This window comes from Bombina bombina, chromosome 1, assembly GCF_027579735.1.
Source record: "Bombina bombina isolate aBomBom1 chromosome 1, aBomBom1.pri, whole genome shotgun sequence".
NCBI classification, from domain to species: Eukaryota; Metazoa; Chordata; class Amphibia; order Anura; family Bombinatoridae; genus Bombina; species Bombina bombina.
The window spans coordinates 228,935,908-228,958,372 of record NC_069499.1 but is presented as its reverse complement, the minus strand read 5'-3'; the positions used below and the strand labels follow the sequence as shown (position 1 = coordinate 228,958,372).

Genomic DNA, 22,465 nt, shown 5'->3' with positions numbered 1-22,465 from the left:
ACTTTTCCTTCCATTTAAGGGAAAGGTTGCTAATTTTCGCCCCTTTCGTTCAGACAAGTCCCAACGACAGCAGCCTGCTGCAAAGCCTGAGCAGTCCAAGGGATCTTGGAAACCATCTCAGTCTTGGAATAAAGCCAAGCAGAGCAAGAAGCTTGCCGAGACAAAATCGTCATAAAGGGACGGCCCCTGATCCGTCTCTAGGGGCAGACTATCTCTTTTCACGGAGGCTTGGACGAGCGACGTGCAGGATCCTTGGGTTTTGGAGGTTATTGCCCAGGGTTACAGGATAGGTTTCAAAACTCACCCTCCCAGGGGCAGATTCCTCTTGTCAAATCTATCCTCAAGACCAGAGAAACAGGATGCCTTCCTAGAGTGAGTGAGGGATCTCTCCTCTCTAGGAGTTATTGTACCGGTACCTCTAGCAGAAAGAGGTCTAGAGTACAATTCAAACCTTTTTGTGGGCCCAAAGAAGGAGGGCACGTTTCGCCCGATTCTAGACCTAAAGTGCTTAAACAAGTTTATGTCGGTCTCATCGTTCAAAATGGAGACGATAAGGTCTATTCTGCCCTTAGTTCAAGAGGGTCAGTTCATGACTATGATAGACTTGAAGGACGCTTACCTTCATGTGCCAATACACATGGATCACTTTAAGTTCCTAAGATTTGCTTTTCTTGACCAGCACTAACAGTTTGTAGCTCTCCCCTTCGGTCTGGCTACTTCTCCAAGAGTCTTTATGAAGGTTCTGGGAGCTTTGCTCACGACGGCGAGATCCAGAGGTACTGTAGTAGCACCTTATCTGGACGACATCCTGGTGCAGACTCTGTCCTGCCGGCTGGCAGAGGACCATTCGAGAGCTGCTCTTCTTCGATCTCATAGATGGAAGATAAACTCAGGAAAGAGTTCTCTGGTTCCCAGTACCAGAGGGGAGTTCCTAGGCACGATAATAGACTCCATATCCATGAAGATATTCCTGACAGACCAGAGACGGTGCAAGATTGCCTCCAACTGTCTTGCCCTTCAGACCTGCTCAAGGCCATCTGGGGCCTGGTGTATGGAGGTGATTGGGCTCATGGTATCCAGTATAGATTTTATCCCATTCGCCAGGTTCCATCTACAACCTCTTCAGTTGTGCATGCTGAGGCAATGGAATGGCGATCACACAGATCTATCCCAACAGATCTCTCTGGACATCTGGTCAAGGGAATCCCTCTCTTGGTGGCTCCGTCCAGATCAGCTGTCCCAGGGGACATCCTTCCTTAGACCATACTGGGAGATTGTGACTACAGACGCGAGCCTCTCAGGATGGGGAGCTGTTTGGGGTGCCAGGAAGGCACAAGGCAGGTGGAATCGGGAGGAGTCGCTTCTTCCGATCAACATCCTGGAACATTGAGCGATCTTAAACGCTCTGAGGGCTTGGCCCCTCCTGGGTTCCTCCCAGTTCATCAGATTCCAGTCGGACATTACCTCGGTGGCTTACATCAACCATCAGGGGGGAACGAGAAGCTAACTAGCCATAAGGGAAGTAGCTCGGATTCTGGAGTGGGTGGAGACTCACAACTGCTCGCTGTCAGCGATCCACATCCCCGGTGTGGACAACTGGGACGCGGATTTTCTCTTCACTCCAAAGTGTTTGCAGGGATTTGCAACAGATGGGGGACTCCAGAGAGAGATCTCATGGCGTCCAGACTCAACTTCAAGCTACCCAGATATGGGTCACAGTCCAGGGATCCCCAGGCGGAACTGATAGATGCCTTAGCAGTGCCTTGGGGATTCAACTTAGTCTAGATATTTCCACCGTTACTACTTCTACCTCGAGTAGTGGCCCGCATCAAGCAGGAGCAAGCATCAACTATTTTGATTGCTCCGTCGTAGCCGCAGAGGATGTGGTTTGTGGATCTGGTGGGAATGTCATTGTCTCCTCCATGGAGGTTGCCCTGTCGCGGGGATCTGCTGGTACAGGGCCCCTTTGTGCATCAAAATCTAGATTCTCTGAGGCTGACTGCGTGGAGATTGAACGCATAGTCTTAGCCAGGAGAGGGTTTTCTGAGAGTGTGATTGATACTCTCATTCAAGCCAGGAAGCCGGTCACCCGACGCATCTATCATAAGGTGTGGAGGACCTACTTAATGTGGTGTGAGTCTCATGGATATTCCTGGCCTAAGGTCAGGGTATCCAGGATACTATAATATTTCGATAAATAGGGACTAATCTTTATATGATAGGAAGTGCTTCCTCCAGGACGGCTTGGAGAAGGGACTTACCGCCAGTTCCTTAAGGGGACTGATTTCCTCTCTATCTGTGTTACACAAGAAGCTTGCTGAGCTTCCTGATTTACAGTCTTTTATTCAGGCTCTATCCAGGATAAGGCCTGTATTTAGACATTCTGCTCCTCCTTGGAGTTTGAATCTGGTTCTTAAGGTTTTGCAGAGGGCTCCGTTTGAGCCTATGCATTCTCTTGTCATTAAGATACTGTCTTGGAAGGTTCTTTTCTACTGGCTATTGCTTCGGCAAGCAGACTCTCTGAGTTGATGGCCTTGCAATGTGAGCCCCCTTACCTGTTTTTTCATGCCGAAAAGGCTGACCTTCGCACTGGGTTGGGATTTCTCCCTAAGGTTGTGTCTGATCGCAACATTAATTAGGAGATTGTAGTTCCTTCCTTGTGTCCTAACCCTTCTTCAAAGGAATGGTTACTTCATAACTTCGTTGTGGTTCGAGCTTTGAAATTTTATCTTCACTCTATGAAGGATTTCAGACAGACTTCAGCATTTTTTGTTGTCTATTCGGAGAAACGCAAAGGGCAGAAGTCCATTTCCCTATCTTTTTTTGCTGAGGAGCATTATTCGCTTGGCTTATGAGAGAGCGGGACATAAGCCTCCTCAGAGGATTACGGCCCACTCAACTAGAGCTGTGGCTTCTTCTTGGGCCTTCAAGAATGAGGCCTCTATGGAGCAGATTTGTAAGGCGGCTACCTGGTCCTCCTTAATTTTTCAAAGTTTTACAAATTTGATGTTTTTGCTTCGGCTGAAGCAGCTTTTGGGAGAGAGGTTTTGCAGACTGTGGTGCCCTCAGACTAGGGTCCGCCTCTTTTTTTACCCTTCCGTTTTCATTGTGTCCCTCTAGAGCTTGGGTATTTGTTTCCCACAAGTAATAAATTAAGCCGTGGACTCTCCTCATATTAAGATGGAAAACATAAATTATGCTTACCTGATGATTTCATTTCCATCTGTATGAGGAGAATCCATGGCTCCCGCCCAGTTCTCCATTGGGCGGACCTAAATTTATTTTTCTTTTCTTTTGGCACCATTTATACCCTGATATTTCTCCTACTGTTCCTTGTTCCCTCGGCAGAATGACTGGGGGATGAGGGGAGTGGGGGAGGTATTTAAGCCTTTGTCTGGGGTGTCTTTGCCTCCTCCTGGTGGCCAGGTTCTGTATTCCCACAAGTAATGAATGAAGCCGTGGACTCTCCTCGTACAGATGTAAATGAAATTATCATGTAAGCATAATTTGTTTTAATGCACCCTAGTCCAGAGGCTCTGTGTTAATCTCTTAGGGGTTAATAACTCTAATTTTGCAGTGATATTATAAATCACATCACACTTGACCAATCAAGCACTTCCTATCATATAAAGATTAGTCCCTATTTATCGAAATATTATAATTGTAGAAAACATTTAGGATGCATAAGGAAACAATAAGACAAAATGAGTTAGGTGGAATGGGGAGCAAAACATTTTTTATATATATATATATATATATATATATATATATATATATATATATATATATATATTACCCAATGGTACAATTATAAAGTGGTTATGTTTAGTCTATTGTATTTATAAGCAATACACAAGCAATGCTTGAAATTGCTACAGTAAAGTAAAAAAATATTAATTGCCGTTTTGTTGTAGTGGCAGCATTTATGGCAGTATTACATATCTCCATAACCCTATACATTGCTTAATAATTTAAATCACACCACACTCGGGTGTATTATTGTGTAATTACTAAAATGAATTTACCAAATTTGTCCACAAGATGGTGCCACTTACAATATGTAGCTATATATTAAATAAAAATCAGCACAAACCATTGGTGAGCTCTCACTAGAGTAGTCTGCAGGAGTTAAGCAGTCTAGAAACATTTACAAATGACTGCAGATGAAAAAATATAGTAGTATTTGAATAGAAATTGTTGAAATACAAACAATATTTTTGTATCCGAATGTTGGTTTGTATTGCCTGTAATTATAATTACCCATATATTAAGGATGCAGGGATGTCTGCCGCTGACAAGCTGATTAGATTGATGTTTGTTTGACTATCAAGCCAATGTATTGTGCAGAGGACACATTCTATTGCCTTATGAGATCTAAACATGCAAAATGATGATGAGTTTTTATCTGCTTTGTCTCACTTTTTTTCATGGCCTATCTTGGTGGCTTGTCATTTAGCCAAGGCTAGTTAAGTGTAGAGCTGTAAAACCACAGGTGATTCATGCTTTACTGTGAATAATAAAGACGGAAGCCAATTCAGAAGCAGCAGGTTCCTATTAGAAAAGTTTTATTTCTCTGGAATTTAAGGTTCCACTCAGTAAATGTCAATTCTGACTCATTAAATAAACTATTAATGTCCACCAGGGAACTAACCTGACAACTCCCCGGCTGCTCAATTATTCTGTACAGTGTGTTACCAGGTCCTATACGGAGACTCCCCTAACTTGCCAGGAATATTTATGAATTTTCCTATTGGCTTAAGTAATAAAATGCTTTATATTGAAAGGTAGAACAAAACCAGATTTGTCTTATTGTGTCAACATCATATGCCTTGTCCCACCTGTTAAATTAATATAAGCGTATAATTTCACTGCATGTCGGTTTTACTCTCACATGTGTCTTATTGGTAAAAATAGACAGCATGTTGCCCCCCTAAAAAAAAAAACTACACAAGAAGTATAGTTAGGAAAGTGCTGATATGTATGTAGTTAATTGTACCAGCAGAATAACTGTAACAGATGCGCCATTTAATTATTAAAACAATTCTTTCTTTCCTAAGATATGGAGAGTCCACAGCGTCATTCAATTACTAGTGGGAATATCACTCCTGGCCAGCAGGAGGAGGCAAAGAGCACCACAGCAAAGCTGTTAAATGTCACTCCCCTACCCATAATCCCCAGTCATTCTCTTTACCCCCGTCAATGAAGGAGGTGAAGTTTGGTGTCTGAAGAAATGAATTCCTTTTTTGGGTACTTTTCCCTGCAAGCAAGGATTTGGGTTTAGCTCAGTCCATGTCAATCTCTTCAGTTGAGTAGTGGTGGCTTTTAAGCAGTTTGGAAGTTGTGAGGTAGTCCTTGTTTTGTTTCCTAACACATTGCTGCCCATGGTACAGAAAGCCAGAGTTGGTTACTCTGTTTTTTCTTTTTCTACAGGTTTCTGTAATGAGTATGCATCCTTTCACGCCTTGTGAGCTGTCTTCCTGCCGGACAGCTAGACTGCAGGTAAGTGCTTTTGTCTTCTAGGTCTTGGAGACTTGCACTTCAGAAGAATATTTCATATGCAGTAGATGGGGACATTTTTAAATTCCTTTATACAGGATTTTCTTTGGCAGTGGGCAGGCACATTATGTATATTGAGACTAGGGGTTCATCTTCCCTTTAGTGGGACGTTTTTCCTCTTTGGGCTAATTTTTTTGAAATACTTTATTAGTATGTGTGTGGAGCTTATGTTTTATACAGGAATTTATGTATAAACTTAAAATTTGGCAGTTGGTTTTCTTTGCTTACTTAGCTAGAACAGGCTTACTGACAGACTTCTTGAGCATTTGTGTAAATTTCGCTTTAGTGTTGTAGGCAGAGAGAAACACAGGCCTTTTACTTGCTGCCGGTCATGTGACTTCTCTCTGCTGTCGGATATTCACGGAGCGAAGTGGTGTTATTGAATTTCAGTCTCTTCAGTATCGATCTACTATACGATCGTTTTAGAGACTTCTGGCAGCCAAATTGTGTATGTGTTACAGTAAGCCACCTCAGCCTGTATGAGGTGTAGGACGCCTGATTGGTTTATAATTTTAAAGAATTTTTGCATAATGTTAAGTGGCTGTGGTATTACATTTTTTTAAAGTGACAGTGTATTTTAAAAATGTCTACAATTTGGGGAATTTTTTTATTTAGTATTATGGACATGGAAGACAAATGCTTGTTATGCCTAGAGGCACAAATTGTGTTGTCTATGCAATTCTGTGCTGCATGCTTTAGCTTCAATTTAAAGGTAAATTGTTGCCCGCTGAGCCTAATGTCTCTCAGGATGATGCTGTTCAGGCAATGCCACAGCTTTCTCCTCAAATGTCCCAAGCCTCTATGGCGTCACATACAGTGCCCTGCCGTTCCTCTCAGCCTCCTGGAGGAGTTTATTTGCCTGCAGATTTTGCTGCACAGGTATCCTCTGCGGTGTCTTCGGCATTATCTGCTTTTCCTATGCTGGTAAAATGCAAGAGAAAAATTAGACATTCAGATAGTAAGGTTTCTGTTCCACCTACTGCTACACAGGTTGCCTTCCCTCATAAGTCTGATGATGATACGTTGGTAGCCTCTGAGGGTGAAATCTCAGATTCAAACAGTATTATTCCTTCATCTGATACTGAAGAAATAAACTTCAAATTTAAGCTTGAACACCTATGTGTACTGTTAAAGGAGGTATTGGCTACTTTGGACGACACTGATACTTCTGTCGTTGTCAACCCTAAGAAGTCTAGTAAACTTAATAAATACTATAATGTTCCTTCTTCTGTGAAAGTTTTTCCTGTCCTAGACCGTGTGACAGAGAGATTATTTCACAGGAATGGGAGAAGCCAGGGATTCCTTTTTCCCTGTCTCCCATATTTAAAAAGATGTTTCCTGTTGCTGACTCCTTTAAAGATTCTTGGCTCACGGTGCCTAAAGTAGAAGGGGCTATTTTACTATGGCTAAGAGAACTACAATTCCTATAGAGGATAGCTGCTCCTTCAAGGATCCCATGGACAAAAAGCTGGAAGCTTATTTGAAGAAATGTATGTTCATCAAGGTCTTCAATGGCAACCTTCAGTTTGTATTGCCACAGTAGCAAGTGTGGCATCTTATTGGTGCGATGCCTTGTCTGAATCAATTTTAGTAGAGACTAAGTTGAAAGAGATACAAGATAGGATTAAGGCTCTCAAACTAGCCAATTCCTTTATTTCTGATGCTAACATGCAAGTTATTAGACTGGGAGCCAAGATGTCTGGCTTCACTGTCCTAGCCCACAGGGCATTGTGGCTAAAATCTTGGTCAGCTGATGTTACCTCTAAGTCCAAGCTTATGGCGCTTCCTTACAAGGGTAAGACCTTGTTCGGACCTGGTCTGGCAGAAATAATTTCTGATATTACGAGTGGAAAAGGGTCTTTTCTACCGCAAGACAAAAAGAACAGACTCAAAGATCTTTAAAGTAATTTTCGTTCCTTTCATAACTTCAAAGATCAAAAGTCCTTCCTCTCCCTCTTCCAAGCAGGAGCAGTCCAAGTCTTCTTGGAAGCCCAATCAGTCTTGGAATAAGGGGAAGCAATCAACGAAACCCTCAGCTGAGTCTATGTCAGCATGAAGGGTCAGTCCCCGGTCGAGGATCGGATCAAGTGGGGGGCAGACTTTCCCTGTTTTGTCAAGCGTGAAGACTAGATGTCCCAGATCCTTGGGCTGTGGACATAGTATTTCAGGTTACAAAATAGAATTCAAAACTTTCCCTCCCAGGGGCAGATTCCACCCCTCAAGATTATCTGCAGACCAGGTAAAAAGACAGGCATTCTAGAACTGCGTTCAGAACCTTTCCTCCCTGGGAGTGATTGTTCCAGTTCCAATAAGGGAACAGGTTCTAGGATTCTATCTGTTCGTAGTGCCCAAAAAAGAGGGAACTTTTCGACCCATTTTAGACCTAAAGTGCCTCAACAAGTTTCTCAGGGTACCGTCCTTCAAAATGGAAACCATTCGTTCCATTCTTCCTTTGGTCCAAGAGGGTCAGTTCATGATGACCATAGACCTGAAGGACGCGTATCTTCATGTTCCCATCCACAGAAATCATCACAAATTCCTGAGATTCGCCTTAATAGACAAACACTTTATGTTTATGGTTCTTCTGTTTGGCCTTGCCACAGCTCCCAGAATTTTCTCAAAGGTTCTGGGGGCTCTCTTGGCCATGATCAGGTCTCGGGGAATTGCAGTTGCGCCCTACCTGGACGACATATTGGTTCAGGCGCCATCTTTTCAACAAGCAAACTCTCATACAGAGATCTTGTTGTCTTTTCTACCTTTTTCACGGTTGAAAAGTCAATCTGGAAAAGAGTTCCCTTGTTCCAGCTACAAGGTTTTTTTTCTTAGGGACCATAATAGATTCTCTATCTATGAATTTTTTTCTGACGGAGGTCAGAAAATCCAGAATTCTCTCCTCTTGCCTCGCTCTACAATCTACTGTTCGGCCATCAGTGGCTCAATGTATGAAGGCAATTGGTCTGATGGTCGCTTCCATGGACATCATTCCCTTGGCTCGATTCCATTTGAGAGCTCTCCAATTATGCATGCTCAGACAATGGAACGAAGACCATTCGGATCTGTCACAGAGGATAGATCTAGACCAGTCGACAAGAGACTCTCTCCCGTGGTGGCTTTCTCAGGACCATCTGTCTCATGGCACATGCTTCCGGAGACCTTCCTGGGTGATTGTGACCACGGACGCCAGCCTGCTAGGCCGGGGATCAGTCTGGGACTCGTTAAAGGCGCAGGGACTATGGACTTGGGAGGAGTCTGCTCTCCCCATAAGCATCTTGCAGTTGAGAGCGATTTACAATGCTCTGATGGCTTGGCTTCAATTGTCCTTAGCCCGGTTTATCAGGTTTCAGTCGGACAACATCACCTCAGTGGCTTACATCAACCACCAGGGAGGAACTCTGAGTTCCTTAACTATGAAGGAGGTGGCATGGATTATTTAGTGGGTGGAAGCTCAGAACTGGGAAGCGGATTTCCTGAGCAGACAGACATTTCATCCCAGGGAGTGGGCTCTCCATCCAGAGGTGTTCTCCAAGTTAACCCTCAAATGGGGGGTGCCGGAGTTGGATCTGATGGTGTCTCGGCAGAACGCCAAGCTTCCAAGATACGGTTCAAGGTCAAGAGATCCTCAGGCCGCTCTGATAGATGCTCTGGCAGTTCCTTGGGATTTCGGTTTAGGATACCCGTTTCCTCCGTTTGCGCTCCTTCCACGAGTTATTGCTCATATCAAACAGGAGAGAGCATCGGTAATTCTAATAGCTCCTGCATGGCCTTGCAGGATCGTGTATGCAGACATAGTGACGATGTCATCTTGGACACCTTGGAGGTTGCCTCTGAGGAAGGACCTTCTAACTCAGGGTCCATTCCTCCATCCAAATTTAATTTTGCTGAAGCTGACTGCTTGGAGATTGAACGCTTAGTTCTGTCTAAGCGTGGATTTTCTGAGTCAATCATTGAGACCATGATCCAGGCTCGCAAGCCTGTTACTCAAAAAATTTAACATAAGGTATGAAGTAAATACCTTTATTGGTGTGAATCTAAGGGCTACTCTTGGAGTAGGGTCAGGATTCCTAGAATTTTGTCTTTTCTCCAGGAAGGTCTGGAGAAAGGGTTGTCAGTCAGTTCTCTGAAAGGTCAGATTTCTGCATTATCTATTTTGTTACATAAGCGTCTAGCGGATGTGCCAGATGTTCAGTCTTTTTGTCAGACCCTGGTCAGAATCAGGCCTGTGTTTAAACCTGTTGCTCTTAAAGTTTTGCAGCAGGCTCTGTTTGAGCCAATGTATTCCATAGATATTAAGTTGCTATCTTGAAAGGTTTTGTTTCTTATTGCTATCTCTTCTGCTCGAAGAGTTTCGGGACTCTCTGCTTTGCAGTGTGATTCGCCTTACCTTATCTTTCATGTGGATAGGGCGGTTCTTTGTACTAAATTGGGGTTTCTTCCTAAAGTGGTTTCGGATAGAAATATTAATCAGGAAATTGTTGTTCCTTCTTTCTGTCCCAGTCCTTCTTTTCATAAAGAACGTCTGTTGCACAACTTGGATGTTGTGCGTGCGAAAATGCGACTAAGGATTTTCTCCAGTCTTCTGCCCTGTTTGTTTCTCAGGTAAGCGTAAGGGTCAAAAGGCTACTGTTACTCCTCTTTCCTTCTGGTTTGAGAAGTAAAATTCGTTTTGCTTATGAGACTGCTGGACAGCAGCTTCCTGAGAGAATTACAGCTCATTCCACTAGGGCTGTCTCCTCTTCTTGGGCTTTCAAAAATGAAGCTTCTGTGGAACAGATTTGCAAGGCTGCAACTTGGTCCTCTCTGCATACTTTTTCCAAATTTTCCAAATTTGAGACTTTTGCCTCTGATATGGAGAGTCCACGACCCCACTCTTTATTAAGACAGTTATTTTTTAACTAAACCTCAGGCACCTCTACACCTTATTGTTATTCCTTTTCCATTTCCCTTTGGTCAATGACTGGGGATTATGGACAGGGGACTGACACTTAACAGCTTTGCTGTGGTGCTCTTTGCCTCCTCCTGCTGGCCAGGAGTGATATTCCCAGTAATTGAATGAAGTTGTGGACTCTCCATATCCGGAAAGAAATTTATCAGTTAAGCTTAAATTTAGTTTTCTCTATGAATTTAACTCCAAAATGGATTCTTTTAGAACACATGGAACAGACCTTGGAGCATATAAAGATGCTAATTGGTGCTTTGCATGAACCAATCAACATCTCTGCATTTGCTCTAGGGTTGTAAAATGAGCCAGTGAGGTTAATGCATAGGGACATTTCTTTATTAAAGGGACATTAAACACTAAATACATGCTAGATAGAATGATGCATTCAAAGAAAAGATTAGTCCATGACTAACCTGTAGATGTATTTTTTAAAGTTTCATTAGTTGTTCAAAAAGTGACAAAATAAGTGTAAAGTTTTAGTGTCTATAAAACACTGGGAGCTGCCATGTTGTAACTTGTGTTACCTTCTCTGCTGTGGCCAATTAGGGTCAGTTATAAATAGGTCACTAGAGTGTGCAGCCAATGGTTGTGCTGGATTTAACAATGTTCTGCACTTCCATTTCTAACAGGAACTGAAAAGCTCACAATTTCAGAATGGAATTACAGGCAAAGAGGACAAAATAAATAATGAAAGTATATTGCAGAGTTGTTTTATTGTATACAATTTATGATTTTTTATTACCATCTCAAAGTGTTTAATGTCCCTTTAATAAAATATGTTGCTGAAATGATTATGCTGGAGCCAGATAATCATATTTATAACACTTTCATACCTCTTTAAAAGGAATGTGTATTTTTGTGCAGCTGTAAGCAATCTGTATTACGTTGGTCTGCTTGACGCATCTTTTATTTATTCTGCTTTAATCCTGCTGAATCTTAAGAGTTAAATTCTCTTTAGTTCTGAGCACAGTCCTAGTACATGATCCAGTTTACTACAACTGAAGGAGATCTGTGACATGGTTTAAAGGGATAGTTTCATGTGTAGTAATGCTGAGTGCTTACTGTACTTCAGTTACACCTCCTAGGCTTGGGCATAAATGCATTTATGTGTTAGAGGGAGATCATTTTCCTATATTGTTTGCCAGTCTTTTTATTTGTGAGATTACATTAAACACCTTTTGCCATAGTGTAAAATTGTACTTTGTCCCACGCTCCCTAGCAGGCCAAAAAGTAAATTCTCTAACCTGTAAGTGCATCAAATTAAAAAACTGGTTTAAGCAATTTGCAGCTTTTTGGAAACCTAGGTTACAGATTTTGCTTTTTGGTGTCCCTAAGGAACATGGGCCAAAGCACAATTTTTACACAAAAGCAAGCTGTGTTTAAAAAGGTTTAATGTCCTGATATTGAAAAATAGGCTATATATGATATACAATATACATATACTCGTAGCCACTAGGGGGCGCTCTTCAAGACAATATAAAAAGACACAAATAAAGAAATGTAAAAAATGAATATAAAATATTATTATAAAAAAACCTAATGGTGGAGAATTGTCAACAAGCGTTTGTGATCTTCTAATGTACTGGTTCGTCCCTGCAGCTCGGTCCAGAGGTGGTCAAACTCCTGATACAAAGAAGACAGAAAAAAGAATACAGAGGTGCCGAATGGCCTAGTACAGTCTGATATAGGAATATATATATGGCAGATTTGCTACTTGCATAGCAAAAGCACCTGGAAGGCGCTAAGATAGCAGGCTGGCACTTCACAGGGATATAACTGTAAAATTCTCTCCCCTTAAATGTGTTCTGATTTTATCAGCTGCAGTGTATTAACTTGTTTACAAATATTTCCTTTATATTTGTTTTGCCATTTGAAATAGCTGATTTATCCTAATGAAACCTTCACTAAATATGAATGCTGCAATATAGAAAAACTATGTAAACAAGCAGCAGAAATCAACCTCCCAGTGAGTGGTGGGTGAGAGAGCATTACCTTTGGTGTCCTGTTTAGTTGGAAATATGAAATTATGCTAAAGAAATGAGCTGCTATTTGATATGTGAAATCTAAAGATTTACAAATATTTATTTTCCGCCTTGTTTTTCCACAGCACGATGGGCAGCCTTACTGCCACAAGCCTTGCTATGGTATTCTTTTTGGACCAAAAGGTAAGTTTTTTTTTGTTTTTTAAAACATTAGTAAACAGGGAAACATTATTTGTTTTTGTTCATTAGTGTTTTCTGCAATGCTAACAGAATGTTAAAGGCACCTGAAACCCAATAATTATCTTTCATGTTTCAGATAGAGCATACAGTTTTACAGTTTATTCCTGCCACAAATTTGCTTTCTTTTCTTGGTATCCTTTTTTGAAGGAGCAGCAATGCACTACTGGGAGCTAGCTAATCGCATTGGGTGAGCCAATAATGGGCATACATGTGCAGCCACTAATCAACTGCTAGCTCCCAGTAGTACATTGCTGCTCTGCTTTTCAACAAAAGATACTAAAGAGAACAAAGCAAACTAGATAATAGAGGTAAATTGCTGCCTCTGTCTAAATCATGAAAGTTAGAATTTAATGTCCCTTTAAGGTGTATTATCAAAAACAGATCTCATTATTATGGAAATGGAATCCCTTGCACTTTCATGTTTCTGGTTAGTCATTAGCGATGTTAAAAGCTGAGATTTGAATGGTTACGGATTCATTGAGTGGAATCTTTAGAACATAGGAGATAATGGACTCTGTGCTTCCAGTAAGCACTAGAAGGAAACCTCAGATCCCTATGGAGGCTGTGTATACAGATTTGTGCAGCCTTTATCTTGTGCTCTGTTTTCTAACAGAAGTAACTTTATTTCATGTCCTCTCTGCACCCAGCAGCTGAACTCTTTTGTACGTTTAAAGGGAACTAGTTGGCAATTGGAGGCTACACACAAATAAGCCTCTTGTCATTTGCTCACCAGATGTTACCCTTTGTCCCCCTTATAGTTTGCTGCTATGGAGCCTTTGCAGGGGTTAAACAGTAGTGCATTACATAAAATGCTTTAGCACAATGGAGTTTGTTCCTTTAATTGCTGAATTTGTGTCACCGATTCCCTTTATGGAAGCTCAGGAGGTACAATAAAGCGTGGCATTCACTTTATAACCATACCTGCTTAGTGATTCTCTAGGTTCAGGATCAGAAGTGTTATGTTTAGGGCTAACACAAGAATTCTTGTGCATGATTTTGTCTGTTTTTAAAGGAAACATTGTGTTTGTTAAATGACTGATTATTTATAATGGGTGTAACTGATAAACAGTAAATGCTGGTTGTCTATATCAGTGTTTCTCAACCGCGATCCTCACGTACTCCCAACAGCCTAGGTTTTCATTATAGCTGAACCAGTGCACAGGTGAAGTAATCAGCTGATCACTAACATCATGGTTACTAACCTGACATCAGCTGATTATTTTACCTGTGCACTGGTTCAGCTATAATGAACACCTGGACTGTTGGGTTGTTGAGGACCGCGGTTGAGAAACCATGGTCTATATACCCAAACTCGCACTGATGAAACCTCTTATTGTATCTTACAGGTGTGAACACCGGATGCGTTGGAAGCTACATCTATGACAAAGAACCTGAAGAAAAGGCACAACCTTAAGAATGTAGTAGCAGCCCTGTGCCTTCCTCTCCTTGTCGCCCACAGCCTCTGCATATTAGTAGATCTCACAAAGCCACTGATCAGAGATATAGAGTAGGATAGACTGCCTAGGTGTCACTGAGCTTGCTCCTCTTAATCCCTATGCCAATAAGATGCGCTGCATCGGAAACTGAGAAAAACAAGTGACGTGTTTTGTGTTTAGAGCTGAGATTCATTTCACTCTAACTTGTACGCAAACGGTCTTTCATGTTAAACCACTGTTTGTTATATATTTGTCAAAAGACTGAAAAAAATGCATGGCTCTTATACTGTAGCAATGTTCATTTTGTTTACTGGATAATTTTACTGCTTTGTTACCCTTTTGGTAATAAAATGGTTAAGAAAGTTTGTTCTGCTTAATAATAGTTGGACTTGCTTCTTGTTGGACTAAACACATGTTGTACAAATTGTAATCTATTCTCTACAGCGCTGACAAGGGACTGTATTTCCTTGTTAATATTTATTTACAAGTCCCAAGAGGGTTTGCTTGGCTTTAATATGACAATGCAGTGTTAAAATGAAACAACATTAAATTAAGTGATTAGGAAAGTTTATGAGTATAAGGATTTATGTTAGAAGCTGTGTTATTCCCTTTTCTGATAAAGATTAGTAAAGATCTGAAATAAGAATCCTTTTTTAGAAGCAGATGTACTATGATTGTGTTTTGTTATACCACATACATATTTACCTGTATACAACCTTTTGCTTTAAACATGTATTGTTAAAGGGACATGAAAGGATGAAAGTCAAATTTAAACTTTCATGACTCAAAAAGAGTCCGACATGCTTCTATTAAAAATGTGCTTCGTTCCCTTAATATCCTTTATTGAGGAGCATACCTAGATAGGTTTAACGGTATATAAATGTGCAAAAAGAAAATATTCTAATATGTTGGTTATATGCAACAAATGCCAGAAGCGATTTAAACACATAAAGGGACACTAAACACTTTATTCTCCGGCCATTTCACTGCGGGTATCTGAAGGAGTTGCTGCACAAGTGCAAACAAGTCAGCGCTGAAATGCATTGAAAGCCAGATTCCAAGATGGCGGAACCCATCACAAGAAAAAGGCAGGGAATGCTTCTAAAAAGTATTTACTCTTTAATGCCCCTTTAAAGTCAGCTCCAAATAAGCATTGCACTACTGGAAGCTAGGTGACACATCCGGCAAATGAAAAGAGACAAAGGATACCAAGAAAACAAAAAACTGATAATGGAAGTGAATTTAAAAGTGTCTTATAAGTACAGGGCTCTGTCTGAATCATGCAAGTTTAATTTTTACCTTTTTATCCCTTTAAGAATGTGCACGTACCTTGAGCACAATATTGCAGCAGTGGTATGCAATGAGGGCAGCAGTGTGGGCAAACACTTGCCATATAGTGAACAAGGCACCTGCACACACCTGAGCCTATCTGCTTTTCAACAAATTATACCAAGAATACAAAGTAAATTTAATACTAAAAGTAAAGCTTCGATGTGAATCTTGAATGTTTCATTTTGACTTTCATGTCCCTTTTATATAGCATGAAGCTTGCAGGACACACTGACAACTTCACAAAATGAACCTTTTAGTAAACTAAGGGCTTGATTTACCAAAGCCCTACGGCTGCAAGTTCTCACAAGAACTTGCTCGCCGTAATTTATCAAGCAACGGTCACCAGACCGCCGCTTCCTTAACCTCTTCGCCACCTCTAAGGTGGTGAAATTCAATCTCTGCGGTCGAGTCTGACCGAGGAGATTGACAGCTCCTGCCTGCACCTGATTGGCTGTGCACGGGCAGGGGGCGGGATTGCATGCGAGTGCAAAATTGCGCTCTTGTGCAATAGTGATTACCTGCGGGTAATTTCGCCCCGCCACAGGTGAGCTGAGGCGTACAGGGGTGCGTATATGTGCCCCTGTACGCCTCAGCTTTGATAAATCTAGCCCTAAGCTGTGTTATCTATAAATGATGCCATTTAGCCAGCAGGATAGCGGGCTGCACATATAATCCCATAGCAAATTACAATGTGTGTGTTCCATCATTATTGTCTTCAGAATCACTTCTACATAACGTTAGCCGGTGCTATCATGCATTTGTGTTGCCTTCAAGATATTATTAATAAATATGACAAAAAAGTTGATAAAATTGCAGCTTTTCTTTATTTATGTATTTATTAGCTATTTGTACCCATGTTTAGGCAGTTAATTCCTACTTGTTACCAATACCAATAAGGACAAATAATTTGTTTAGCATTTTTTAACTACCTTATAGACTTTTGATACGCTGCAACCACTACTTCTGAATTGCATTAAAGGGACATGAGACCCCAAAATGTTCTTTCATGAGTCCAATAGTGCATACAATTTACAATTTGCTTCTATTATCTAATTTGCTCCCATGGGGCGCGATCCGATATAGATCGCAGTTTGCGGCGCAAGCGAGGGAACCGGCGTCGCCCGCAGTTTCAGCTCGCAACTCGAGCTATCCCATATATGGCGCCGTCAGATGCTAACGTGCCGTAAGTCTGACAAACCAGCGATGTCCAGAAATCTGCACAAGTACAAATTTCTGGCGTCGCCAGTGACTTGCGGCACGTTAGAAACTGCCGGCGCCTATAAAACCTGACTAAAGTCTAAATCACCCGCACTGTCTAACACGCCTCCCTAACATAGCCCGACACGTCTAACCCTATCCCCCCTCACTAGCCTAACAATAAAATATGTATTAACCCCTTAACCGCCGCTACCTAATAAAGTTATTAACCCCTAAACCGGCGCCAGCTATATTAAATCTATAACCCCCTAAAGTGAGCCCCTAACACCGCCGCCATCTACCTTACCTACCCCCTAAAGTGAGCCCCTACCCCGGCGCTATCTATTTTAAAATTATTAACCCCTAATCTAATCCCCCTACCCCGCCGCCATCTATATTAAATTATTCAACCCCTAAAATACTAAGCTATCCCTACCACTAAACCTAAGTCTAACCCTACAAATAGCCCTGAAAAGGGCTTTTTGCGTGGCATTGCCCCAAAGTAACAGCTCTTTTGCCAGCCCTTAAAAGGGCTTTTGGCGGGGCTTTGTCACAAAGTAAACTGCTGAACCAATCAGCCAATCGGATTGAACTTGAATCTGATTGGCTGATTCAATCAGCCAATCAGATTTTTCTAACTTAATTCCGATTGGCTGATAGAATCCTATCAGCCAATCGGAATTCGGCGGACGCCATCTTGGATGACGTCATTTAAAGGTACCTCATTCGTCGTTCAGTCGTTGGCCGGGATGGATGCTCCGCGGTGGCGGAGCGAAGAAAGAAGATTGAAGATGCCGCTTCATGGAAGATGCTGCCGGAAGGAAGAAGACTTTGCTGCCGCTTGGAGGAAGATGTCGCCGGAGGAAGAATTCTTCTTTGCCGCTTGGAGGAAGACGTCGCCGGAGGAAGAATTCTTCTTTGCCGCTTGGAGGAAGATGTCGCCGGAGGAAGAATTCTTCTTTGCCGCTTGGAGGAAGACGTCGCCGGAGGAAGAATTCTTCTTTGCCGCTTGGAGCAAGACATCGCCCGAATCGGATGAGGAGTTCGGCCTGGTGTGGTGAAGACAAGGTAGGGAGATCTTCAGGGGGGTAGTGTTAGGCTTTTTTAAGGGGGGTTTGGGTGGGTTTAGAATAGGGGTATGTGGGTGGTGGGTTGTAATGGGGGGGTATTGTATATGTTTTTAAATGCAAAAGAGCTGAATTCTTTGGGGCATGCCCCACAAAAGGCCCTTTTAAGGGCTGGTAAGGTAAAGAGCTTTGAACTTTTTTTAATTTAGAATAGGGCAGGGAATTTTTTTTATTTTGGGGGGCTTTATTATTTTATTAGGGGGCTTAGAATAAGTGTAATTAGCTTAAACATCTTGTAATCTTTTTTTTATTTTTTGTAATTTAGTGTTTGTTTTTTTTTGTAGTTTAGTTTAATTGTATTTTTAGATAGATATTTGTAGTTTATTTAATTTATTGATAGTGTAGGTGTATTTGTAACTTAGGTTAGGATTTATTTTACAGGTAATTGGGTAATTATTTTAACTAGGTAGATATTAAATAGGTAATAACTATTTTATAGCTATTAGACCTAGTTAAAATAATAAACAATTTACCTGTAAAATAAATATTAACCCTAACATAGCTACAATGTAATTATTAATTATATTGTAGCTATCTTAGGGTTTATTTTATAGGTAAGTATTTAGATTTAAATAGGAATATTTTAGTTTATAATATGAATTAGATTAATTTAATATAAATTTAGTTAGGGGTGTTAGGGTTAGATAGAGTTAATATAGTTAATATAAATACTATAGTAACTATATTAACTATATTAACCCTAATATAATTAGGGTTAATATAGTAAATATATATAATGTAATACCTATATTAACTATAATATACTTAGGGTTAATATAGATAATATAGCTGGCGGTGGGGTAGGTAGATTAAATTAGGGGTTAATAATTTTAATATAGATGGCGGCGGTGTAAGGGGCTTACATTAGGGGTTAATAATATTAATATAGCTGGCGGCGGTATAGGGGGATTAGATTAGTGGTTAATAATTTTTATATAGGTGGCGGCGGTGTAAGGGGTCAGATTAGGGGATAGATAAGGTAGATGGCGGCGGTTTTAGGGGTTCACATTAGGCGATAGATAAGGTAGATTGCGGCGGTTTTAGGGGCTCACAGTAGGGGGTTAGTTTATGTAGATGGCGGCAGGGTCCGGGAGCGGCGGTTTAGGGGTTAATAACTTTATTAGGGATTTCGGGGGGGATCGCGGTTGACAGGTAGCTAGACATTGCGCATGCGTTAGGTGTTAGGTTTTATTTAGCAGATCGCGGTTGACAGGTAGAAAGACATTGCGCATGCGTTAGGTGTTAGGTTTCTTTTCTAGTTAGTTTAGGGAGTTACGGGGCTCCAATAGTCAGCGTAAGGCTTCTTACGGCTGCTTTTTGTGGCGAGGTGAAAATGGAGTAAGATTTCTCCATTTTTGCCACGTAAGTCCTTACGCTGCATATTGGATACCAAACTGCGCTGGTTTGGTATACCTGCCTATGGCCCAAAAAACTACGGGCGACGGCAGAAATATACGCGCGTAACTTCTAGGTTACGCCGTATATGTGATACCAAACCAGCGTAAATATTGGCGTCGCTGGCTTTTGCGGGCGACGATTTTTATCGGATCGAACCCCATGTGTTTTATCCTTTGTTGAAAACCTAGGTAGGCTCATAAGCAGTTATACACTACTGGGAGCTAGCTGCCAATTGTTACTGGTTCCGCTAACTCCCATTAGTGTATTGCTGCTCTTTCAACAAAGGATACCAAGACAATGAAGCAAATTTGATAAAAGAAGTAAATTGGAAAAATGCTTAAAATTGTATGTTCTATATGATTCATTACAGAAAATCTAGGGTATCAGGTCCCTTTAACCCGATGAGTACATTTGGGGCACTTTCAAGTGAGTCTGATTACTTCACTTCTATGACTTGCCATGGCTGCTACATAATGACTGTTGGATCTAGTGCTATTGACTTTGGTTCAGTTATGAATGCTAATACTCTTTCCTTGTTAACAGGTTTGCTACATATTCAGTAGTATGGCATGTTTGAGATGAATAAATGGCCACTGATTTTAAAGTATTTTAGGTTTTAGTATGGGTAACTCTTGAACACAATGTAATTAAAAGAAATCTCTTTATTTAAATGCATCTTGGTATTTAATTTGTCACTAAATTTGTATAATGACATTTATAGAATGATCAACTAGCCAAAATCTCCAATAATGCCCCCTCCCAGTTAATCCGTGAAAATTATAGTATTTGGAATATTTTCAGGTTTATTTGCACTAAAAAACACCATTGGAGATTTCATGCAGATTTATTTATTACATGCTTGAGTTATTTCCTTTTTGGAAAAAAGATGTCAATTTCAGATCAGTAGAAACCACTGAGCCTTTAATACTGTAAGTGTGCAAAATATTGGTATTTATTATTTTTTTTCTAGCCTAAAATACTAAATATTATAATATAATTGATAATTATTCTTAAATATCTTTAATCTATACATTTGCTAAAATCTTAGTGTTTAGAATCTAGTTTTTGTAACTGAATTTGTAAAAGAAAATGTAAATTGCCATCCACCCCACCCAAATTGCAAGAAATGTGTAATAAATATACTTACAGGTGTCTAAATAATCAAGAAAATGGAGCACAGATTTTGCAGAATTATTAAAAGGCACTTTATAAGGTTGCTATTAAAGAAACATGAACCCCAACCTTTTTTGTTTCATGATTTGGATAGATCATATCAATTTTAAACAACTTTCCAATTGACCTATTTTGTCTAATTTGCTTCATTCTCTTGGTATCCTTTGTTGAAGAAGCTGTAATGCACCAAATGTGGCATATACGTGCAGCCACCATTCAGCTGCTTCGGAGCCTACATTGGTACTTTTTCAACAAAGGATACAAAGAGAGTGAACCAACTTAGATAATAGAAACAAATTAGAAAGTTATTTAAAATTGCATTCTCTATCTGAATCGTGAAAGAAAAAAAAAGTGTTTTGTGTCCCTTTAACATGATGTAAAAAATAAACTGCACTGTCCCTTTAATTGTCTAATTAGGATAATAATAGATTTGTATTATGGGAAAGTGTTCTCAAACCTTAGTAAATAATATTCATTTATATCTGTTTACAGAAGGCAAATGGAACATTATATGGTATTTGTTTTATGATCATACATATTCACCTTGTTTATCACTACAACTAATACCTTTGCTACAATTGTTTTTTGCCAGGAATAAGTAATTTGCATCTGAATAAAGAGTCAATTTCCAGTGAATTTATCAGTATACAAATGTTTCTGGCTCACAATGAAATTATACCGAGACTATTTTATTTCTGCTACATGTGCATATATATGACTGTAGCTACTATTTGGTCATATTAAAGTTTTTTTTGGTTAATAACAAAGACTTTTATGTGAGATTTCTGAGAATTGCATTTAACTGGCTATATATGTCTAGTTACATTCTAAATAAAAAATACAAACAGATGTTCATTTGCTTTTATTTAAAAATCATGTAGGTCAAACATTTGTCATGTTGGCAGAATTAATGTCACAAAATAATTCATTCCATCTATCCATATATAAACTAAAGCAGGGCAAGAAAAACATAATTATTAACAACTTTCTAATTTACTTTTAATCAAGTTTTCTTGGTATCTTTGTTGAAAAGCAGAAAGTAAGCTTAGGTGCGTGCACATGTCTTAAAGTGAAGGTAAATTTTCATGAATGAGTGGCCGGTTTTTAAAAAACATAATTTATGTAGGAACTTACCTGATAAATTAATTTCTTTCATATTGGCAAGAGTCCATGAGCTAGTGACGTATGGGATATACAATCCTACCAGGAGGGGCAAAGTTTCCCAAACCTCAAAATGCCTATAAATACACCCCTCACCACACCCAGTTCAGTTTAACGAATAGCCAAGAAGTGGGGTGATAAAGAAAGGAGTAAAAAGCATCAACAAAGGAATTTGGAATTAATTGTGCTTTATACAAAAATTCATAACAACCATAAAAAGGGTGTCTCATGTAATCTTGCCAATATGAAAGAAATTAATTTATCAGGTTAGTTCCTACATAAATTGTTTTCCTTCATGTAATTGGCAAGAGTCCATGAGCTAGTGACGTATGGGATAGCAATACCCAAGATGTGGAACTTCACAGAAGAGTAACTAGAGAGGGAGGGATAAAATAATAACAGCCATATTTCACTGAAAAAAATAAATCCACAACCCATAATATAAGTTTTATTCTCATAATGAAAAGAAAAAAACTCAAACATAAGCAGAGGAATCAAACTGAAACGGCTGCCTGAAGAACTTTTTCTATCAAAAAACTGCTTCAGAGAAAGCAAACACATCAAAACGGTAGAATTTAGTAAATGTATGCAAAGAAGACCAAGTTGCTGCTTTGCAAATCTACTGAAGCTTCATTCTTTAAAGCCCACAAAGTGGAGACTGATCTAGTAGAATGAGCTGTAATTCTTTGAGACGGGTCCTGACCCGACTCCAAATAAGCATGATGAATCAAAAGCTTTAACCACGATGCCAAGGAAATGGCAGAAGCCTTCTGACCTTTCCTAGAACCAGAAAAGATAACAAATAGACTAGAAGTCTTCCTGAAATCTTTAGTAGCTTCAACATAATACTTCAAAGCTCTTACCACATCTAAAGAATGCAAGGATCTCTCCAAAGAATTCTTTGGATTAGGACACAAAGAAGGG

At 40.1% G+C, this 22,465-nt stretch overlaps 1 protein-coding gene across 1 annotated transcript in view; it reads left to right on the top strand.

The window, feature by feature from the left end:
* The window catches only part of CRIP2 (cysteine rich protein 2), a 228,360-nt gene extending 207,131 nt beyond the window's left edge, over window positions 1–21,229 (top strand). Inside the window, exons 7-8 of the mRNA XM_053697861.1 lie at window positions 12,603–12,660; window positions 14,064–21,229. Of these exons, the coding sequence (XP_053553836.1) occupies window positions 12,603–12,660; window positions 14,064–14,131 (126 nt within the window). The 3' untranslated portion in view covers window positions 14,132–21,229. The remainder of the gene's footprint in view (window positions 1–12,602; window positions 12,661–14,063) is intronic.
* The last annotated feature ends 1,236 nt before the right edge of the window (window positions 21,230–22,465 follow it).